The sequence below is a fragment of the Bison bison genome, unplaced genomic scaffold (genome assembly GCF_000754665.1).
Source record: "Bison bison bison isolate TAMUID 2011002044 unplaced genomic scaffold, Bison_UMD1.0 scf7180017864284, whole genome shotgun sequence".
Classification (NCBI taxonomy): Eukaryota; Metazoa; Chordata; class Mammalia; order Artiodactyla; family Bovidae; genus Bison; species Bison bison.
This window is the reverse complement of record NW_011494856.1, coordinates 1684654-1707625: the sequence shown is the minus strand read 5'-3', so window position 1 is coordinate 1707625 and position 22972 is coordinate 1684654. Positions and strand designations below refer to the sequence as shown.

Here is a 22972-nt window from a genome sequence, read left to right as displayed (position 1 = left end):
CAATTTTTGATTTTTTTGTTTTTTTGATATTGAGCTGTTTGATCTATTTGTATATTTCAGAAATTAAACCCTTTTTTGTCACAGCATTTGCAGGTATTTTCTCTCTGGGAAATATTTCTCACCATTCTGTAGGTGGTCTTTCATTTTGAATACATTTCCTTTGCTGTGCAAAAGCTTGTAAGTTGTTTAGATCCCCTTTGTTTATTTTTGCTTTTATTTCTAGGATATACCACATTTCATTTATCCATTCATTAGTTGATGGATGTTTGGGTTGTTTCACTTTTGGCTATTATGAATAAGCTTTCTGGGAACATTCATGTACATGTTTTTCCCATATACGTGTGTCTTTACTTTTTTTTTTTTTTTTAACAGCAAGGCACTTTGAATAGATTGATTTTTTAATTTGTTTATTTTTGGCTGTGCTGAGTCTTCTCTAATTGTGGTGAGTTATGGCTACTCTTTGTTGTGGTATGTGGGCTTCTCACTGTGGGCCTCTCTTATTGTAAAGCACAGGCTTTAGGTGCATGGACTTCAGTACTGCAGGCTCAGTAGTTACGGAACATAGGCTTAACCTGCCACACTACATGTGAAATCTTCCTGGACCAGGAGTTGAACCCGTGTCCCCTGAATTGGCAGGCAGATTCTTAATCACTGGACTACGAGGGAAGTCCTATTTTCATTTCTTTTGAAAATATACCTACTTGTGGACTTGCTTGGTGATATTTTTTTACTCTGTCTGTATTTTTATTTATTTATTTGGCTGCATGGCATGCAGGATTTTAGTTCTCTGACCAGGGATCAAACCTGTTCCCCCTGCAGTGGAAGCACAGGGTCTTAACTACTAGACAGTTAGGGAAGTCCCTTTTTTCTCTAAATGTTCAAGGAACTTCCAGACTGTTTACCAAACAGGGACTACACCATTTTATATTCCTACAACGATATATTTTTCTAATTTCTCCATGTTCTTGTCAACACTAGTTGTTGTCAGTTCAGTTTAGTCACTCAGTTGTGTCTGACTCTTCGCGATGCCATGGACCACAGCACACCAGGCCTCCCTGTCCATCACCAACTCCTGGAGTCTACTCAAACTCATCTCCATTGAGTTGGTGATGCCACCCAACCATCTCATCCTCTGTTGTCCCCTTTTCCTCCTGCCTTCAATCTTTCCCAGCATCAAGGTCTTCTCAAATGAGTCAGCTCTTTGCATCAGGTGGCCAAAGTATTGGAGTTTCCGCTTCAGCATCAGTCCTTCCAATGAATATTCAGGACTGATTCCCTTAAGGATGGACTGGTTGGACCTCCTTGCGGTCCAAGGGACTCTCAAGAGTCTTCTCCAACACCACAGTTCAAAAGCATCAATTCTTCTGTGCTCAGCCTTCTTAATAGTCCAACTCTCACATCCATACATGACTACTGGAAAAACCGTAGCCTTGACGAGACAGACCTTTGTTGGCAAAGTAGTGTCTCTGCTGTCTAGGTTGGTCATAACTTTCCTTCCAAGGAGTAAGCGTCTTTTAATTTCATGGTTGTAGTCACCATCTGCAGTGATTTTGAAGCCCCCAAAAATAAAGACAGCCACTGTTTCCACTGTTTCCTATCTATTTGCCATGAAGTGATGGGACTGGATGCCATGATTTTCGTTTTCTGAATGTTGAGCTTTAAGCCAACTTTTTCACTCTCCTTTTTCACTTTCATCAAGAGGCTCTTGAGTTCTTCTTCGCTTTCTGCCATAAGGGTCGTGTCATCTGCGTATCTGAGGTTATTGATATTTCTCCCGGCAATCTTGATTCCAGCTTGTGCCTCACCCCAGTACAGCGTTTCTCATGATGTACTCTGCATATAAGTTAAGTAAGCAGGGTGACAATATATATATATATAGCCTTGACGTACTCCTCTCCCAGTTTGGAACCAGTGTGTTGTTCCATGTCCAGTTCTAACTGTTGCTTCCTGACCTGCATACGTATTTCTCAAGAGGCAGGTCAGGTGGTCTGGTATGCCCATCTCTTTCAGAATTTTCCACAGTTTGTGGTGATCCACACAGTCAAAGGCTTTGGCATAGTCAAGAAAGCAGAAATAGATGTTTTTCTGGAACTGTCTTGTTTTTTTGGTGATCCAGCGGATGTTGGCAATTTGATCTCTGGTTCCTCTGCCTTTTCTAAAACCAGCTTGAACATCAGGAAGTTCACGGTTCACGTATTGCTGAAGCCTGGCTTGGAGAATTTTGAGCATTACTTTACTAGCGTGTGAGATTGTACATTAGTTATATCTCAGAGCCTCCCAGCAACAATAAATTCTGTCATCATTGTTGTCATCATCATCACCCCCAGTTTATAGAGAAGGAGACTGAGTGTCAGATTGGTTAAGTGACTTGCCCAAGATCAGAGTACTGAGTGATGAAATATCTGGCTTTGAACCTGTGTGTATGCCTGATTTTAAAATTTAAGTTCTGTGTTTCATTGAAAATTACTGGTATATATTGTTTGAAATCAAGTGAAATTTCATAGTGTTTCCGAGCAGTGACAGCACCTATGTAGATATTTTCTCAGTCTTTATTAGATTTGGGCAGAAATCCAGTGAATATAGGAACATGGTTTCCCTAGTTTTGATAGTTGTACTCAGTTCTCTTAAAAGTAGAAGGCAGACATCTTTCAGGATTATTTTAAATAAATGGGGCACAGCATTTTTAGTGCCTACATGTCTAGATATTTGGGAGGGAGTGTCTTTGTTTCAAGAGTTACTACTTAGAATAGATACCAAAGAAGAAGTGTAAGATTCAGTGCCTTGCAAATCTTTCAGTCTGGCTAATTAGTACAGGATGGAAGAAGGTCCACTGGGTGGAATTTCATGGTTTTTCTGATCCAGGATTGTAGAAGTACTACGTGAAAAAATGGAGTTTTAAAGATCTCTTGGCTCTTCCAATAATGATATCTAGGTTAGGTTATATTTTGAAATACTTCCATAGTCCAAAATGCCCCTTTTTTGGGTTGTTTTATAAGTTAAGACCAGGATGTTTTGTGGTCACAGGGTGAAGGATACCATTTCTGAATAGAGCTAAAGTCCTGCTATATACCCAAGATTTTTTCTGGCCACCTAATGATGTTTATTTTTAACCTTCTGCCAATGTACCTAAAATAAAATATATTCCACAAATAGCTTAGAATCAGCTCATACTGGGTGGTAGAAATGTGTATATTCTCATGATACTTTATATTAGTAAATTCACTTTAATAAAAGATTGCTATTTAAATGTTTGAAGCTAATATTATGAAAGTATTGAAATGCTTTTTATTTAGGAAATAGGTGCTTATTAGCCAATTACATTGTTTCATTTTATATGCATGAGGACAAATACTTTCCTGAGGAAAGAATGGTTGTATATTTACTTTTAGGAAAATAATCATATTTTCAAAGTTTCATTTCATACTTTATAAAAAATATAGAAGAATAATAGTAGCAAATTGTAAAACTTTGTTAAGGCTTAAAAAATGGCTTTGACGATGGCCTATTTTGTTAATATAGCATCTTTTGACATTTGGTCTAGTCTTGATATATTAGCACATGTACTAAAATTTAAGTCTTCACACCTCCTATATGTTATATATCAGTGTTGTTTTAAGGAAGGAGAAAGCGAGGAAAAAGACGTCACTGTTTAATTTTATGAGTAACTGTCAGGCTGAAAGCTGTGAAAAATTTATGATGTACTATCTTTTAAATGTACAGTGTAATTCAAGTGTGAGGAATAAGATATATCTTGCACTAATGATATTTAAAGACAAATAGTAGGAGATTGTTTGCTTTAATTTGCATCCTTTAGAAATAAAAATTTTCATTTAATTAAATTGTTTGATATTTGTTCTTTGCCATGATCTCAAAAGAATGTGTGTTCCATTTCAATAAAAGATTATCTGACTAATGAATGTTTCCCACTCTTTTCCTGGCAAAGAAGACTTGGCATCTTAAATTGGATCTTAAACACGATATATCATAAATGGAAACATTTAGAGTCATGGTATTCAATGGTGAACTTGATTATGGATCTCCTGACAAAATGATTTGGCAACTTGGTTAATATTGATAAATCTTAATGAACGGTAACTTTTTTTTTCTAACTTAAAAATGCAGTTTTAGGTGGGATTTTTTAATACTTTCATTCAGGTCTTTTGTGTGAGTGTGCACATGTGCCATGAGATCAACATTTTGAAAAATGAGAGGACATAGTAATCTGTTATCATGCAACTTTTACTGAACTGAACTGATGCTATTTAAAGGATGTTATGATAAAATGCATTGGAAGAATTCTTGTGACTGTCTCATCTTAGGGCCTATTTTTTTTTTTTAAACTTATTTATTAGGCTTCACCGGATCTTGGTTGCAGCATATGGGCTCTAGTTCCCTAACCAGGAATCGAACCCCAGACCCTTGCATTGGGAGCTTGGAGTTTTAGCCACTGGACCACCAAGGAAGTCCTTTTTTTTCCCCTTAGGGCCTATTCATGACAAGCTTGGTTTCCATTTCTTTGTGATAAAATTATCTGTTTTCAGGTAACTAATTTTGACATTAGTTCTCTTTATTTATACATAAAGAGACAAAGTACATCAACAGCTTAAAGGCAAAGAAATTTAAAGATGCCCAATTAATATGTCAGTTGATCAACACATGTAACTAGAGAAAAAGCAGCTCTATTTTAGGCTGCATTTAATCACTCTGAGAAGTTATGTTCCCCAGCTCTTGTGTTTGGAAGTAGGGGGCAGGGAAAGGAGGAAAGATAGTTATGTGATGAGGAAGGTCATAGAGTTTTTCCAGATTTTTGAATATTGCCATCACAATTTGATGACATTGCCTTCTTTGAAATAGTTTTGAATTCTCTGAATTAAACATAGGTTATTCAGATATAGGTGCTAACAATGCATTGTATAAGGAAGAATCACCTGTGTATGTTACAAATGATTGGCCCTACTCTTAAGATGGAATAGGAAATGGTGACCCACTCTAGTTTTCTTGCCTGGAGGGTCCCATGGATGGAGGGGCCTGGCGAGCCACAGTCCACGGGATTGCAGAGAGTTAGACACAACTGAGCAACTAACACACATACTCTTAAGAATCACAGTTGGTTGATTTGGGGGAGAGATCTGGGCATATATGTATTTAAAGGCATCACAGATTATTCATATTTGTGAATAAAGATGAGAACTGGTGTTACAGGAGTTGCCTAATACACATTTCAGATCTTCTTCCTGACCTTAGGCATTCCAGGAAATATTCCCTTGGCTAAGAGATGCTATAGGAGAGGTGGATTTCTAAGATGTTTAGAATTATCAGTTGGACAGTCAGTCCTGAATAGATTATTTGTAGGTTGAAAATGTCAACAAAGGACTTCCCTGGCAGTCCAGTGGTTAAGACGCTATGCTTTTACTGCAAAGGATGCAGGTTCAGTCCCTGGTCGGGGAATTGAGATCCCACATGCCACATGGTGCGGGCGAAAAAAGAGAACATGTCAGCGAAATAATGTGTGACTTTTCAAGTTTATTTTACTTTTAACAAAACCTTGTTAGATTAGTAAGAAGGTGCTGGTCTCCTTTGTTATTGTTTTTCTTCCTTTCATGTGTACATGATTTTTAAAACTATATCTATAATGACTTAATTATTTTGTTTTTGGTGAAACAAGGAAGGATGAGTAGTTTTATAATTTTAATTCTCTGATTCTCAAAGTGTGTTTCCTAGATTAGTAGTATCTGTACCAACTAGGAACTTGTTAGAAGTACAGTTTGGGGGCAAAATCAGGATTATAGTTTGGAAGATAGCCTCTCAGATAGCCCCAAGGAACCGCTCTGAGGAGGTAAGAGGAAAGATCAGCTATATGTGATTTTGGTGAAGGGCGATATGTGCAATTAAGCATACATTTTGGTAGAAGGTTGCTGCTAGTCACAAGAAGGTTGCTACTAGTCACAAGAAGCAGATGTCTCTGTTAATGATTTTAGTGCTTTTCTAGATGGGAGAAAATGTAAGAAATCGGGCTCATAAAATCTTCTCCTGAAGATATCTAACTAACAGGACTTTAGAAGTCCTGTTCTGCCAGTTTTTTCCAGAGAACAGAGTGCCTGATTCCTTATCTCCACCTTGAACTCCTTTCAGGCTGTTTGAAGTTTAGCAGCTGCGTTGGCAGTGACCTAATCCTTGTAGAGGCAGATGGTAAGGGACAATTTTTGGTTAGCTCAGTCCCCTCATTGTCATAAATTCTACTTTGGTTTGGGAGGCACTTCATGACCATTTCTGTTTTGTCCCATGGTGCTAGGAATGCTCATTCCTAGGTCAGGCAGGGATTTTGTTGATAGTCACAAAATGCGCTTTTACTGGACTGCTGCTGCTGCTGCTGCTAAGTCACTTCAGTCGTGTCCAACTCTGTGCAACCCCATAGACGGCAGCCCACACCAGGCTCCCCCGTCCCTGGGATTCTCCAGGCAAGAACACTGGAGTGGGTTGCCATTTCCTTCTCCAATGCATGAAAGTGAAAAGTGAAAGTGAAGTCGCTCAGTCGCGTCTGACTCCCAGCGACCCCATGGACTGCAGCCTACCAGGCTCCTCCGTCCGTGGGATTTTCCAGGCAAGAGTACTGGAGTGGGGTGCCATCGCCTTCTGCATTTACTGGACTAGGTCCTGTTAATAGTAGCTGAAGTCTCTGGACCACCTGTTACACCACCTGGTATGGTCCAGGAAATGATTCCCTCTGTTGCTTCTTCCCATATGTAAACTGTTACAATCATTGACCTTATATAGAACTATTTAGTCAGCTGCTTCAAGTCACCTAGTAGTCATTTTATCAGAGGCTCATGCACACATTTGGTAATGCAAGAAAGAATAATTTTGCAAAACAGGCAAAATACAAATAATATAGCTAGTAGTGTTAGTAAGGTCATAAGAATTTAAGCCAAGAACTTCTGCTAGGTGTTGCCTAGTGTATTCTCAGATCATTTTACTTAGCCTGTTCTGTACCAATCCTTATCTTTGGGGAGATTATATTTTGGTATTATTCATAGGCACCCAGCCCAATTTCCTAGTATTATTAATATGGTTTCTTGATTCCCAACATGAGGGGAATCTTAAATCTAAATGACTGCAGCCTGGTGTTAACCACATAAATCCATTCCACAATTGAGGGAGGTTATATTCTTTGGCTGAAATTTTGCTTGTTGTTCTGATTGAGTTTGAGTGACCCTGAAAACAAATTTGTGTTTATGGCCAGGGTCATACACAGCAGGTATTATTAATTGGCCAGGTGAGGGTATCCTGCCTAATAACATCGGCTAGTTGCCTGAACAGAATTATATCTTTTTTCTAGAGCACATTTCCTAAGGGCTATTCAGTTAGAGCCTTGGAGTGGAGAAATCCACCAGGGTAGCCCGAAAGTACTGGATACAGGTAATTGACCATAAAGCTAACAATTAGATTAACTTTAACTGTGTATAAGGTTGTGAAATGCATTTAGTTAGCAAGCAGAGATGTGAGCAGTTATCAAAGTAATTGGTATACAGGCCTGGTCTTGCATCTTGGATCACCTGTCTACTTCAGATGTTGTCATCTTCTCATCCTGGCTTGGTAGTGTGTTCTCTCTTTGGGCCTTGTTTTAAGGTCAGCTACCCTCTCTATAGGCCAATCCATGCAGGGACTTGTTCTAAGTGTAAATATTAATTCAAGAGTCTGTTCCCTTCAGTTTTGCTGTGCAGGAGGTAGTTAAGAGCATTTGATGTGTCCTCCATCTAGGTGAGAGATTGCTCTTTAAATTATGTCTCTTCTAGTATACACAATACCCTGGTTTCAGGTCATGGGCATCTGATTTTCATCCAAAGATTATTTAGATAAGCTTTAGAAACAAACAAAATTTTAATAATTCAATTAAACTTTTAATTGACTTTATTTTTTACAATAATAAAACATAACAGCAAGGAGCTGTCTGAGAAGTAAGTCTTAGGTAGTAAATACAGACCTCAATTAACAAACCTAGAGTTTAATATCCACTGAAACATAATACTTTTCTCTCTCAAAATTACCCTCGTTTCTACTGAATATAGCCAAATTAAGACTAATTTGTTTGCAAAATAAATCTGGTTTAAATAAACTTGGCCTGATGATTTATGTAATTGATCACATGGGGTTTTTAAAAATTGGCTTTGCTGGAACTTTTTATAAGGAATTTCAGATTAAACTTTTTAAAAGTAAAAGAAGCCAGCTTTTCTGGCCACTTAGATCCAGGAAAGCCATGCCAAAGGCCTGTCACATATTTCACCTTCAGATCTAGGTGAATTCCTCCCTTTTTGAAGTCCCCCAAGTGCGTGTGGATCACAATAAACTGTGGAAAATTCTTAAAGAGATGGCAGTACCAGACCATCTGACCTGTCTCTTGAGAAACCTGTATGCAGGTCAGGGAGCAACAGTTAGAACTGGACCTGCTGGAAAAACAGACTGATTCCAAATAGGAAAAGGAGTACGTCAAGGCTGTATATTGTCACCCTGCTTATTTAACTTCTGTGCAGAGTACATCATGAGAAACACTGGACTGGAAGAAGCACAAGCTGGAATCAAGATTGCCGGGAGAAATATCAATAACCTCAGATATGCAGACGATACCACCCTTATGGCAGAAAGTGAAGAGGAACTAAAAAGCCTCTTGATGAAAGTGAAGGAGGAGAGTGAAAAAGTTGGCTTAAAGCTCAACATTCAGAAAACTAAGATCTTGGCATCTGGTTCCATCACTTCATGGGAAATAGATGGGGAAACAGTGGAAACAGTGTCAGATCTTACTTTTTTGGGCTCCAAAATCACTACAGATGGTGACTGCAGCCATGAAATTAAAAGACGCTTACTCCTTGGAAGGAAAGTTATGACCAACCTAGATAGCATATTTAAAAGCAGAGACATTACTTTGCCAACAAAGGTCCATCTAGTCAAGGCTATGGTTTTTCCAGTAGTCATGTACGGATGTGAGAAAGCTGTGAAGAAAGCTGAGTGCCGAAGAATTGATGCTTTTGAACTGTGGTGTTGGAGAAGACTCTTGAGAGTCCCTTGGACTGCAAGGAGGTCCAACCAGTCCATCCTAAAGAAGATCAGTCCTGGGTGTTCATTGGAAGGACTGATGTTGAAGCTGAAACTCCAATACTTTGGCCACCTCATGCAAAGAGTTGACTCATTGGAAAAGACCCTAATGCTGGGATGGATTAGAGGCAGGAGGAGAAGGGGAGGACAGAGGATGAGATAGCTGGATGGCATCACCGACTTGATGGACATGAGTTTGGGTAGACTCCAGGAGTTGGTGATGTGAGGCTCGATCCCGCCGGGGAGCCGGTGAGGCATTCCACTCATGATGGACAGGGAGGCCTGGCGTGCTGCGATTCATGGGGTCGCAGAGAGTCAGACATGACCGAGCGACTGAACTGAACTGAAATACCTTGAGATTCCTGCCCCTGTTAGGAGGTGGCCTTCCTAATTTATCTGATAAAACTGCTGGTAACTTGAGCGTTTTCAGCTTCTGGGAGGATCAGGTAGAGAAAAAAGATAAATGTTTCAGTTCTGCTTACAAAGGTGTAATTGCCAAATTTCTGTAAGTCATAATTAGCTTGAGGGGAGGGATTTCCTTATATCTGGAAAACAGATTTAAAACTAATAATGTTTCAAACAAAAATCAGTGTGCTACTTGTGAGTTTAACTCCTCTAGGAGTCACCCTCGAGTCATTTCAGCCCTCTTAAGTGGCTCAGTTTCTCCTTTGTTAGTCTGAGACCACTGTGGATATTCAGATCACTGAATGGCCAATTCTTCATGACCTGTCCACCCTCCACCCCAGGTGAGAGCAAGTCTTAATGAGTGGGTTTCACTATGGGACCACTGCATGGTATGAGGACTCTGCGTACAGCACTCATATTTCAGTTTCCCGAGGAAGCTGTAACCGATGGGGAGGAATCTTGTCCCTCTTCTTCGGAGCGAGGCTCACATGTAATATCTTTACTTTTATCTCAACAAATTCTGTCAATACACTTTTCTAAATTTGGCTATAGTTGCTTCACAATCTTATGTTAGTTTCTGCTGTACCATGAAGTGAACCAGCTCTTATGTATCCATATATCCCCCTTGTCACTGTTAGAGCACTTGCTGAAATCTTAACCAGTACTAATGTGATGGTATTAGTCAGTGGGCCTTAGGAAGGTATTTACATTCAATTTTTGGTATCATTAGGTTTTTCTAGTACTCTGTTCTGATGTGAGTGAGAGGACTAAAATTCATGCTTGAATTTTACCTTATGGTTAAAGAAGAACTGGTTAAAGAACATCAGTCCTTTTCAGAATCTTCAAAAAAACAGAAAATGAGGGAACACGCCTAACTCTATGATGTCCTTATTACCTTGATAACCAGTCAGACAAAGATACCACAAAAAACTACAGATCAGTATCCCATATGAACATTGACGTAAAAATCCTTAACAAATACTAGCAAACTGAGTCCAACAACACATTAGAAGGGTTATACACTATGACAAAGAAAAATTGATTGAGGAATGCAAAAGTTCAACATAAAAAAATCAAGGAATAGAATGAAAGGAGAAAAAAAAACACATGAACATTTCAGTAGAGGCAGAAAAAGCATTTGACAAAATTCAGTACCCTTTCATGGTAAAAACACTCAGTAAACTAGGAATTGAAGGAAGCTTCCTTAATATGATAAAGGGCACATATGAAAAACCCACAAGTAACATTGTACTCAGTGGTGAAAGGCTAAAAAGCTTTCCTCCTAAAGGGACAAGCCTGGCAGCCCACTCTCACCACTGCTTCTCTCTTGTGACTTTTTGACACTCTATAAGCATATCTGGAAGCAGTGTTTGCCTCACTGGGGTTTTTTGTTTGTTTTTTAAGTTTTAAAAATTCATCTGCTCTCTGGCAGCACTTTTCTCATGAATGTTTCTCAGCTACTCTCTTTTTCTTGTGCCTTTTTTTCTTCTTAAAATTTTGTATTTGCATAGATCTATTCTTGCTCCCTTTGGGGTTATTTTTGAATGAACAGGGTTTTTCCTGTACAACTTTCTAGGATACCAAACTTTTTAGAATACCAACTTTTTAGGGAAGTTACAGTCTTTCACATTTACAGTCATTTTTGTTGTACCAGGATTGAGTGTATGAGTTGTTTTATTTCTCCTCAGCCGGAGAAGGTTGGCTACTGCAGGACCATGCATAGTACAGGCTCTCTCATATTTTTTTTCTACTACACCAGCAGTCTAATTTCTACCAGTGTAAATTGTTTGTGTGATTTCTAATTTAATACTTTCTCCTCTATTTCTTCAAACTAAACAGCAAAGCTTCCTCCACCAGCCTATGTCCCTTGTTCTTGTTGTTGGGAATGTGGTTTAAATTTTATACCTCAGTAAGTGCAGTTGAAGAAATGTACTCCCCACATCTTTTTGAGTTTTGTAACCTCATGCCTTATATTTTACCCTCTTTCTCCGATTTAATTGTCTCTCCTCAGGCCTCTCTTCCACTTACATTTCATGTTTCCTAGTTTTATTGGAGATCATGTTTGCATTTTGTTTTTTATTCTATTTGTTGCTTTTGGGTAATTTCTGAGAGGAGAAGGGAGATTCTGACTTTATTATTTAAGACCAGAAGTACTTTAAATATATTTTTTGGTAGTGCTTTGCATATTTAATATTTTAACTGGATTAAATTTCATAATTATAAACTATGGGTGTGATATTTTCACTTAGTAAATACTTTTCTAGTGTTTGCTGTGTACCAAGTCTAAGTGCTTTACCAATATGTACTCATTTAATCCTCATAATAATCCTATATGAGATAGATGTTCTTTTTATTCCTATTTCATGATAGGAAACTGAAACATGATCAGGAAAATTAACTTGCCCAAGGTTACCTAATTAATAAGAAATAAAAATGCTTTCTACTTTTCACTCTATGCCTATAGTATTTGTGGATCTTGGCATCATTTGTTTATCTTATACTAATAAATACCTTGAGAGCAGAGTCCATGTCTCATTCATTTTTACACACCCAGTGCATATTTAGTAGAATACCTGAAATTCAGAAGATGCTCAATGAATGTTGTTGGTGAATTAATATTTTTTATTAGGAGCAAAATAATTTTCTCTCTGTCAGATTTGTATAACTTCAGTTGTTCATTCTACTTGCCTTGTTCAAAATAAATTTTTTTTGTATTCTCATGTCATCATTTTAATGCTATTGCCATATTTTTGGTAATAATATCTCTAAAAACAGGTGCTATATTCCAGGACAAAACTGTAAAGTTTTCTTTATGAAAGAGTCACCAGTGTCCTGATAAATAACTAGTAGTTCCCTTACCCCAGTTTGCTATCTGTGCTAATGAATGATTTTTTATTCTGATGTTATTTTTCAACTTTGTTATTTGTAAAATAAGAGGTCAACTAACTCAGAGTAGTAGAAATGTGGTGATCATCTTACAGTTCATTTGTTTTTCTTGCTCAGTTTTATTCCACTGTAAGAATGTATCACTGTTTGTTGGCCTACTGTCCCACTGGTATAATTTCCTGTTTAGGGCTATTTATGAATAAAAGTGCTATAAATATTTTTGTTAAGTGTTTTTGTGGACATTTGTTATCATTTCTCTTGGAAATCAAGATGGATGTTTAGTTACGTAAGAATATATTTTTTTCTTTTCCCTCAAAATGGTTGTACCATTTTATATTCCCACAAACAACATGTAGAGTTTCATTGCGTTTTATGATACTTATCAGTCTTTTTAATTTTAGCCATTGTGGTGGGTGTGTTTATTTTTAATATTCATCATTATGGTTTTGATGTCCCATCTCTACTACCACCATTAATAAATTGAATGTTCTTAGGTGTTCTGCTTATCCTGGTGATGAATTACAGAGTTAGGGAGTCCCCAGACAACTCTCACTCCTGATACTAATTGCAGATCTGGAGGCCTCCTAAGACCTCCTCACTTAACAGACTATTTTCTAAAACAGGTGTACCATGTTACATTGCTGTAAGCACTGTATGAGAGTTTTCAGTTCTCTAGGTCCTTGTTGGCACTTGTTTTTGTTCATCTTTTAGTAATAGCAGCCATTAATATTTTAAAAGAGATTTTATGAGAAACTGATGTTGACTATTAACAAATGCCTTTACGTCTTATATGAAGATTATCAGAAGATTTTTTGCTCTATTCTCTTGCTATCAGTTCAGTTCAGTTCAGTCATTCAGTCATGTCTGATTATCTGTGACCCCATGAACTGCAGCATGCCAGGCCTCCCTCTCCATCACTGACTCCCGGAGTCCACCCAAACTCATGTCCATTGAGTCAGTAATGCCATCCAACAACCGTCTCATCCTCTGTCGTCTCCTCCTCCTGCCCTCAATCTTTCCCAGCATCAGGGTCTTTTCAAATGAGTCAGCTCTCCGCACAAGGTGGCCAAAGTATTGGAGCTTCAGCTTCAACATCAGTCCTTCCAATGAACACCCAGGACTGATTTCCTTTAGGATGGACTGGTTGGATCTTCTTGCAGTCCAGGGGACTCTCAAGAGTCTTCTCCAACACCACAGTTCAAAAGCATCAATTCTTCAGTGCTCAGCTTTCTTTATAGTCCAACTCTCACATCCACACACGACCACTGGAAAAACCATAGCCTTGACTAGACAGACCTTTGTTGGCAAAGTAATGTCTCTGCTTTTAAATATGGTATCTAGGTTGGTCATAACTTTCCTTCCAAGTAGTAAGCATCTTTTAATTTCATGGCTGCAATCACCATCAGCAATGATTTTTGAGCCCCCAAAAATAAAGTCAGCCACTGTTTCCACTGTTTCCCCTATGGTAAAATCCATAAAAAATTTGCTATCTTAACTGTTTATAAGTGTAGAGTTTAGTGCTGTTAAGTACATTCGTTTTGTTCCACTGCCACGACCATCCATCTTCAGGACTCTTTGCATCTTGCAAAACTGAAACTCTGTGCTTCTTAAGTAATAACTACTTTATCCCCTCTTCTTAGCTCCTGGAAACTACCATTCTACTTTGTGTCCATGTGATTTTGACTGCTCTAAGTCAAATCTTACATAAATGATAACATACAGTATTTGTCTTCTTGTGACTGATTTATTTCACTCAGCATAATGATCTCAGAGATCTCACAGTTCATTTGTGTTGTTGTGAATGTCAGAATTTCCTTCCTTTTTAAATTTAAATAATAGTTATTCATCCAAAACAAATGTAGCAAAATCTTAAATACTTTCAGTTTTTATATGAGATGAATAGTTATGTTGGTAAATTTAAGTAATTATTAAAATGAGTTTTGTTTTATTGCCTTTTTTCTATTCCAGCTCTTTTCTGTATATTTTTCACTTTTCACTTTGATATCTCTGCCTTATTGAAGTGTTTTTAAGAACACAGATACCTGACACCTCAGAGAAAAGCCTTTAAACCCAATATGCATGCATGTGTGCTAAGTTGCTTCAGTCATGTCCAACTCTTTGTGATCCAATGCACTGTAGCCCACCAGGGTCTTCTGTCTATGGGATTCTCCAGGGAAGAATACTGGAGTGGGTTGCCATGCCGTCCTCCAGTTAAACTCAATATATTCAAGGTAAATTGTTAATGTTATCATGTTTCATTGACTCTACCTTGCCTGTGGTTTGTAAAAAGTGAAAGTGAAAAGTTGCTGAGTCGAGTTGGACTCTTTGCAACCCCATGGACTGTAGCAGCCCACCAGGATCCTCTCTGTCCATGGAATTCTCCAGGCAAGAACACTGGAATGGGTAGCCATTCCCTTCTCCAGGGGATCTTCCTGACCCAGGGATTGAACCTGGGTCTCCTGCATTGCAGGCAGATTCTTTACCACTAGCGGTGGTTTGTAAGGTCCACTGGTATTTCATGTACTGTTAAGATAGAAGAAATACTGCTAATTACTTAAAAAATGAATAATAATATCATAAAATGGGGCTTCCCTGGTGGTGCTAGTGGTAAAGAATTTACCTGCCAATCCAGGAGATGCAAGAGATGTGGGTTCGATTCCTGGGTTGGGAAGATCCCTTGGAGAAGGGCATGGCAACCCACTCTAGTATTCATGCCTGGAGAATCCCATGGACAGAGGAACTTGTCAAAATTGTTTACTGTAAAATCTATGAAATATAATACATGTGTGAAAAAGGCTCTCATCATACTATAACATGTGGTCCCCTTGTACTTTGTTGACTCTTATAAAAGACTAGAATGAAGGAAATTATTTGACTATTTCATATTGAGAAGCTGATCAAAACTTGATTTTTGCCTTGTTTTCTGTGGTTCCCTCTATGTTATTATATTCAGTAAACATTTTTATACCTACTATGCACTAGCCATACTGATGACAGTAGCTAACGTGCACACACACAAATATATCCACACCTGTCTTTTACTCTGTGCTAGACACTATTTTGAGCACTTTATATATTGTCATTTACTAAATTTTACATTATCCCTATGAGGTAGATACTATTACTATACCCATTTTACCAAATAGAAACCTGAGGCACAGAGAAATCAAGTGACTTGACCAAGGTCATACAGCTAATAAGTGGTGGAGCTAGGATTTGAATGTCCTAAGATTGTCTTAACTCCAGTCTATGGTGTCAGCGGTATTCTTAGATACATAGATCATTGACATATTGTGCCTTCCCTCAACACAGCTTATGAAACAGTGTTTGAGGGTATGTTGATAACTTTGCATAAAATTATTATTATTTTTTCGGTAACGAATTTTTACTTTTATTTGTGTTTTTAGGACATTCAGTCAGAAGAAGGCTGCTATTGAAAGAGAGTATGCACAGGTAAGCTGGCAAGAGGAGGTCCCTATCCTCTCATCCTTCTTTGGCTTACAGGCAGATATGGTTGTTGGAGAGAAGCATTGGTATCCCTGCGTTCTTCTCTTCTTTGGCTCTCTCACTTTTTCCCTCCTTTTACTCCATTTGAATCTTCAGATGAGGAACTGAGTTGCTTCTTACTACAAAGAAGTTTATGAACATTCTGGGAGAAAATAATATTCACAATATTCTGAAGTATTTACAAGTATAAATAATAGTGAATAGATTTTTACAAGTATATATATATTCACAACCGTACATTTCATCCCTACGACTCATTTATTTTGTAACTGAAAGTTTGCTCCATTTGATTTCTCTCACCTGTTTTACTTACCTGGTTACTTGTCTCATAAAAAGCTTTTTCGAATAATCCAGGTTTTTTTCTTCATGATTAGATTTAGGTTAAATTTTTAACAAAAATACTGCACAGGTGATGTTGAGCCTAATGAGGTTTTATGGTTTGTTGTGACAGATAAACTAGAGCACATCCCTGATATTGCCAATTTTCTAGCCTGATTGAATCTTTAACAGTGATAGCAGACCATTTTATCAGTTATCAGTTTTCAAGATCAGTTTTCATGCCTTTTCTGTTTTTTGTGGTTTTTTTTGCGCTAAAAAATGAATATTTGTTAAAAACATTTGCAAGGCATAATTAAAAATTAAACATCTGAGAATGTTTTAATTTTAACTTACACATTTCAGTTTAAATTATTAAATTTTTTAAAATGTCAAAGTTGGTGTATTCTTAGCTTTCATTTATACACATTTAAAAATCCACTGAAAATCAGAACATTTATCTCTTGCTGTGGAAATTTCCTTTAGAGAGTCTGCTTGTTGTTAAATTGAAAGTATGTGGAACGTTTATGCTGCCACCTATCTAATGGATAATATTTGATAATGACACTTCCTTTCTGGGACATTCCATAGTTTTGGCTATTTGTTGTTGGTACATCATCTAAACAATCAAGACTATTTAAATATATTTAAGAAATGGGATCATAATTTATGTGAACAACTTCTTTGAATTTTTAGTTTTCTTTATCAATTTTACCAATTTTAAAGCAGTCTTTTAAAATATGGTAGTTGTGTTTTTTGTTTCTTTCTTGTATTTAATATTCTTTTTTTCCATGTGCTATATAATAGGTCTTTGTTGGTTATCCATTTATAGCAGTGTATTTAATATTCTTTTAAGTATTTTAATATTTTGGTTCATCTCTGTCAGGAGCTAAGTCTTATGAATATTGATAATTTCCTTAGTTGAACTGTAGGTGAATGGGGAATCTATGCTCTATAAGGAATTACTCTAATTTTCTTATAAAAGTATTATTTTAAAATTAGTTTATTTAAAGATATACCACTTTTCATGTGTTGAGAAAATATTTTGAGCACTCTTCCAGCTTTTGTGGATATGCGTGCCAAAAAAAGAAGAAGAAAAAAAGTCCTAGTACTTACAGAACTTCTATGGTTGTATATTAACTTCCAATTAAATGTATTAAATTCATTCTCTTCAGGGAGTTCCCTGGTGGTCCAGTGGTTAGGACTCTGCACTCTGTCAAGGGTTTGATTCCTGTTTGGAGAACTAAAATTCCATAGGCTGTGAAGTGCTGCCAAAAAGAATAATAATAAAATTTAAAAATAAAAAATAAAAAAAATTCTCTTCAAAACAACTGATGTGGCATTATAGTCAATTGAAAAGAATGAAGTTATTCATAGAAGTTATTACTTATGGTATATGTTGTCATCGTCTACACAAAGAATTAATGCGCCAGAAAGTTTGAGTATTATTTGTGAGATTTAGAGATCATACAGATGAGCTGTTCCAATAAAAAAAATATGAAGGAAAAGAATTTAAGTGGGATTGATCAGATGACAGCAACTTTAAAAATAGTACCTTGAGTACATGCAACCCACTCCAGTGTTCTTGCCTGGAGAATCCCAGGGATGGGGGAGCCTGGTGGTCTGCCGTCTATGGGGTTGCACAGAGTTGGACACAACTGAAGTGACTTAGCAGCAGCAGCAGCAGCAGCAGCAAGTACATACAGACTAAACTTGTAATATGTTTTTAGGGGAATGTTAGAAGAAAGAAAGAAAACAATACTGTATATCCTTATTTACACTTGAAGGAATTTGAGCCCTAAATTTTTCCAGGTTTCTTGCTACTTTCAATTTCCTATAAGAACATTAATGTTTTATTTTTAAGCACGGTTTGTGAAATTCATTTTGTAATTCTCCAGAAATAATAGATGTATGGCATATCTATTTATACAAATAGAGCAAATGAATCTCTAAAAACACAGAAGCAATGTGAGTCATTAAACAGCATTAAGTATTAGGGTAAAATTTAGTCTGGCTTTTGACTACAGTTAGCTAACCACTGAGGTATTGGTAAAATTATTTGGAATACTCAAACTGAAGTTGCTAAAGGCGAGTTCTGTGTATTAATATACTTCCTGTAGTCTTTGGCAGAATGCTGGTAGTGAAGGAAGGATACAAAAGGTTACTGTGGCTGGAGAGAAAGAGCAGGAAAAGTTTGTGGGCTTTAAGGGCGGCTCCTTGTCTGAGGACAAACACAGAGCAAATACGGACACCCTGTCAAAAAGCCTGTGGTATCATACAGTCACACCTCAAGTGCAACTTTTTGCTATTTTTATTCTTTTAAGAAAGAAATTTATGAAGAGTTGGGCATACTACCCACTATCCTGTGTGTGTGGCAGGGTTCTGTTTTGGTGAATTTGCTCACAGTAAAAGTTTCAAATGTAACTTAATCTAGCTGTGTACAGTTAGCTTTCTGGCCATTGCTCTTAAAGAATCATTGGTAGTTATTTAAAACACTGGACTATATACTTGGAGTTTTCTATTTTGCTAGCCTTGTCCTGTAGAGCAATAAAGATAACTATCTTGAGAAAAAGTTGAGGATTATTTTCTGTGTTCATGTTGATACTTATGTTTTAAAATTATTTTACTTTTGAACTCCTTAACTTATGCAACAATAATTAGAAGTAAATTTTGGGAGAAAAGCAGACAGATTTTTTTCCTCGAAATTCTTGATATACATAGTTTGATTTTTAAAGTTTTAAGAACTATTAGGAGAAACAGTGGTAGATCTGAGTAAACATTAGTATTCTTTGGCATGTAGATTTGCTATTATAGTTTAGTATTTTTTTAAGAAACTTTGTTATATTTAGTTTTATTATCTTGCTTGTTTATTTGTTTTAATTTTAAGAACTTATTTGGCTCTGATCACACATATAATTGAGGATTTATATGCAGGATATACTTTAAAATTTTATTTTTTATTTTTTCATTGAAGTATAATCAATTTACAATATTTTATTAGTTTCCCAGTGTACATACAGTATAGTGATTGAGTTTCTTGCATATTATATTCCATTATACGTTATTATAAGAAATTAGGTATAATTCCCTGTGCTGTACAGTAAATCCTTATTGCTGATCTATCTTATGTATAGTAGTTTGTTAATTTTATACCCCTAATTTGTTGCTTCCTCCTTTCCTCTTCCCTTTTGTAACCACAAGTTTGTTTTCTATGTCTTCGAGTCTCTTTTTGTTTTGCCTATACCTTGATTTGTATTTTTAGATTCCACATATCAGTGGTATTATACTGTATTTTCTTTCTCTGTGTGACTTACTTACGAAGCGTTATGTTCTCTAGGTGTGTCTACAGTGCTGCAAATGGAGGTATTTCATTCTTCTTTATGGTTGAGTTCATATTCCAGTGCATGTGCCACATGTGTGTATCTCATATCTTCTTAACCCAGTTGTTCCTTGATGGGCACTTGGGTTGCTTCCATGTTATCATGGCTGTTGTAAATGGTGCTGCTGTGAACATTGAGATGCATATATCTTTTCAAATTAGTGTTTTCATTTTTTCCTCATACAGATCCAGGAGTGGAATTGTTGGATCATATGGTAGTTCTATCTTTAGTTTCTTGAGGAACCTCCATACTGTTTTTCATAGTGGCTACAACAATTTACATTCCCACCAACCATGTAGAAGGGTTCTCTTTTCTTTAATGGCTGGCTCCTTAAAGGGAAAAAGTGAAAAATGACAGGAGGGAAAACTATTAAGTCTGAGAACGAGAAAGAAAAAGAATTGAAGAAAAGAAAACAGCTCTAAAGAAACTGTGTGATACTGTCAAACAGACTAATTATACATTGTAGGAGTCCCAGAAGGAGAAGAGAAAAGGTTAGAACTAGGCTTTGAGTGGTGTTATATCATGTTTGAACAGGGTATATTCTGCTTAGTTTTTTTTTAAAAGAACTTTTAAATAAGGATAGTGGATATAGCAGGACAATACACTATTTGCATTGTTAAATAGGAATATTTTTTGATGTTATCATAAATGAGATTGTTTTCTTAGTTTTCTTTTTATATAGGTTGTTGATATAAAGAAGCACAACTAATTTTAGTATGTTGATTTTTGTTTTCTTCAACTTTAATAAATTCATTTATTCTGATAGTTTTTTTTTTAAATAGAGTCTTTAGCATTTTCTGCATATGGGATTATGTATTTGTAAACAGATAATTTTGCTTTTTCCTTTCTGATTTGGATGCTTTTTCTTTATTTTTTATTGTCTGATTGCTCTTGCTAGTACTTCCAGCATTATGTTGAATAGAAGTGGCAAGAGTGGGCACCTTATGTAAGTTGTGTATATAACTTTTTAATCATGTTTTGGACTAGTAAGTTTTAAAGTCAGGAATCTAGTCAGTTAATTTTTAGGTGATTGATGGGCAAATTGTGATGATATCTAGTTATAACAATGTTACATTAATATGTTACATCTGAGATTGTCTATTTAAAATAGAATATTGGCATATGTAATATATGTATGTTTACATATTACTATGTAATGCCTGATTTTCAGAGTCATTTGTGCAGTAATAACCTCAGATCTTAATGCCAAGTTGCTATAGCATAAGCCTGACTGGTTTCATGACTTTTAGAAAAGTGTTGTAGAACTTTTAAAGAATGCAGAATTGGCAGTCCTGGCAGCTCAGTGCCTCATGCCTCTGTTAGTTCACTGAAAGGCTGAGGTATTCTCATTCCTGGTATTACTGTGGGGGTGCAATACATTACGTGGGAAGCTCTGATTTAGAGCTAGTAGATAAGGAACATATTCTCCTTTAGAGCCTCAAAAAGAAACAAGGCTGCTGACACCTTTATTTCAGACTTCTAGTCAGCAGAATTCTGGGAGAATACATTTCTTTTTTAAAAATGTATTTATTTATTTGACTGTGCTGGGTCTTTGTTGTTTGGGCTTTCTCTAGTTGTGGCGAGTAGGGACTACTCCCTAGTTGTGATGCATGGGCTTCTCACTGCGTGGCTTCTCTTCTTGCAGAGCACAGGCTCCAGAGCATTTGGGCTTCAATAGTTTCAGGTCCCGGGCTTTAGATTACAGGCTTAGTAGTTATGGTGCATGGGCTTAGTTGTCCTGTGTTGTGTGGGATCTTTCTGGACCAGGGATCAAACTGGTCCATGTCTTTGGTATTGGCAGGAGGATTCTTTACCACTGAGCCACCAGGGAAGCCCTATTTCTCTTTTAAGCCACCTAGTTTATGATACTTTATTACAGCAGCTCTTGGAAACTAGTATAGTAACCGACAATAATTTTCTTATTCTGGTATTAATTTGAGACACTTGATGTAGTTACATGTATAAATATGATTGAAAAGAGGATATTTTCCCTCCTGACTTATGGTAACCATAGTTTTTGAAATACTAAGTATTTGCTAGACATCATTATTTTATTTAAATTCTTAAACACTATAAGATACTATTATATCTTGTACTTTAAAAGTAAGTCACCAAGACTCAGAAAGGGGAACCCTTACGCAGTCTGAATGTTGGTGTCTGACCAAAAGCCTATGTTTTCTTTCCTCTCTCACTGTTTCTTTATGTACTAACAGAGGCCAGTTTCTGTTGGTGGCAGTAGCTAGTATTTATAGATTTTCTTCTTCAACTCACAATTTACGTTTGTATAATCTACACAGATAAAGAAAGATGGTCTCTTAAATGTGCCTTTTCCTAAAGTTCTGAGTTCTATATAATTTTAGTATTTTCTTGCATTTTTTATTTTCAGCCAAAGGCCAGAATATAGAAATAAATTATATTATTCTGTTCATCTGGGATCATCAAATAACTAAAACCATTAAGTACCAAAAATTTCTCATGGAAGTTCCGAAAACTTTAGAGTTACCTCTAGAGAATCAGAATGATTACAATATCCATTCTTGTTTATTAGCAGCTTAAAGTAGATCATTCAGAACAAATGGCGATTGAAACAAATAGTGATTGATTTTTGTTTAAGAGAGCCCCCCAAATGGAGTGACTGCTAATAAAGATGAATGTAATTGATACAGTATCATCTATCCCATTTATGATGACTGGTTATAGAGAAAATCAAACCTTTAAAGTATCTTTAGTGGAAGAAGATGACACGGTCTTGAACATGATGGTTTTGTGTTCATGTTTGACGACAGATGTTTTTGGAGGGGGACTTGTGACACTGCTGGATAAATATTGAAACACTGCAGGGATCAAATGTATATTTGTGCAGCTTCTTAATTCAATCCCTTTGCAAATAGTATTTATTAACAGTGTAGTTTGGCTAACATTGAAGACCTACCATGTGGCGGCTGTTCTTAGGTGGTAAGAATGTCCTTAATAACATTAGAATATTTCCTTTCTGAAGTGAAGTGAAAAATTTGTATGGGTAATGGAAAATAACGTTTTAATTGGCCTTGTTGTTCTTCAGTTGCTAAGTCTTGCCTGATTCTTTGTGACCCATTGACTGTCCTTCACTAGAACTTTGCAAATATACAAGTAGAGTTTTTAAAAGTAGTATATATAGGTAGTTAATTTGATCATGGTATCTGGTCCCATCACGTCATGGGAAATAGATGGGGAAACAGTGGAAACAGTGTCAGACTTTAATTTTTTGGGCTCCAAAATCACTGTAGATGGTGACTGCAGCCTTGAAATTAAAAGACGCTTACTCCTTGGAAGGAAAGTTATGGCCAACCTAGATAGTATATTCAAAAGCAGAGATATTACTTTGCCAACAAAGGTCCGTCTAGTCAAGGCTA

At 36.6% G+C, this 22972-nt stretch overlaps 1 protein-coding gene across 1 annotated transcript in view; it reads left to right on the top strand.

Annotated features, from left to right (window-relative positions):
* Positions 1-22972, top strand: part of FCHSD2 (FCH and double SH3 domains 2) — a 246750-nt gene that overhangs the window by 21429 nt on the left and 202349 nt on the right. The window contains exon 3 of the mRNA XM_010849504.1: positions 15786-15831. Coding sequence (XP_010847806.1) covers positions 15786-15831 — 46 coding nt within the window. The remainder of the gene's footprint in view (positions 1-15785; positions 15832-22972) is intronic.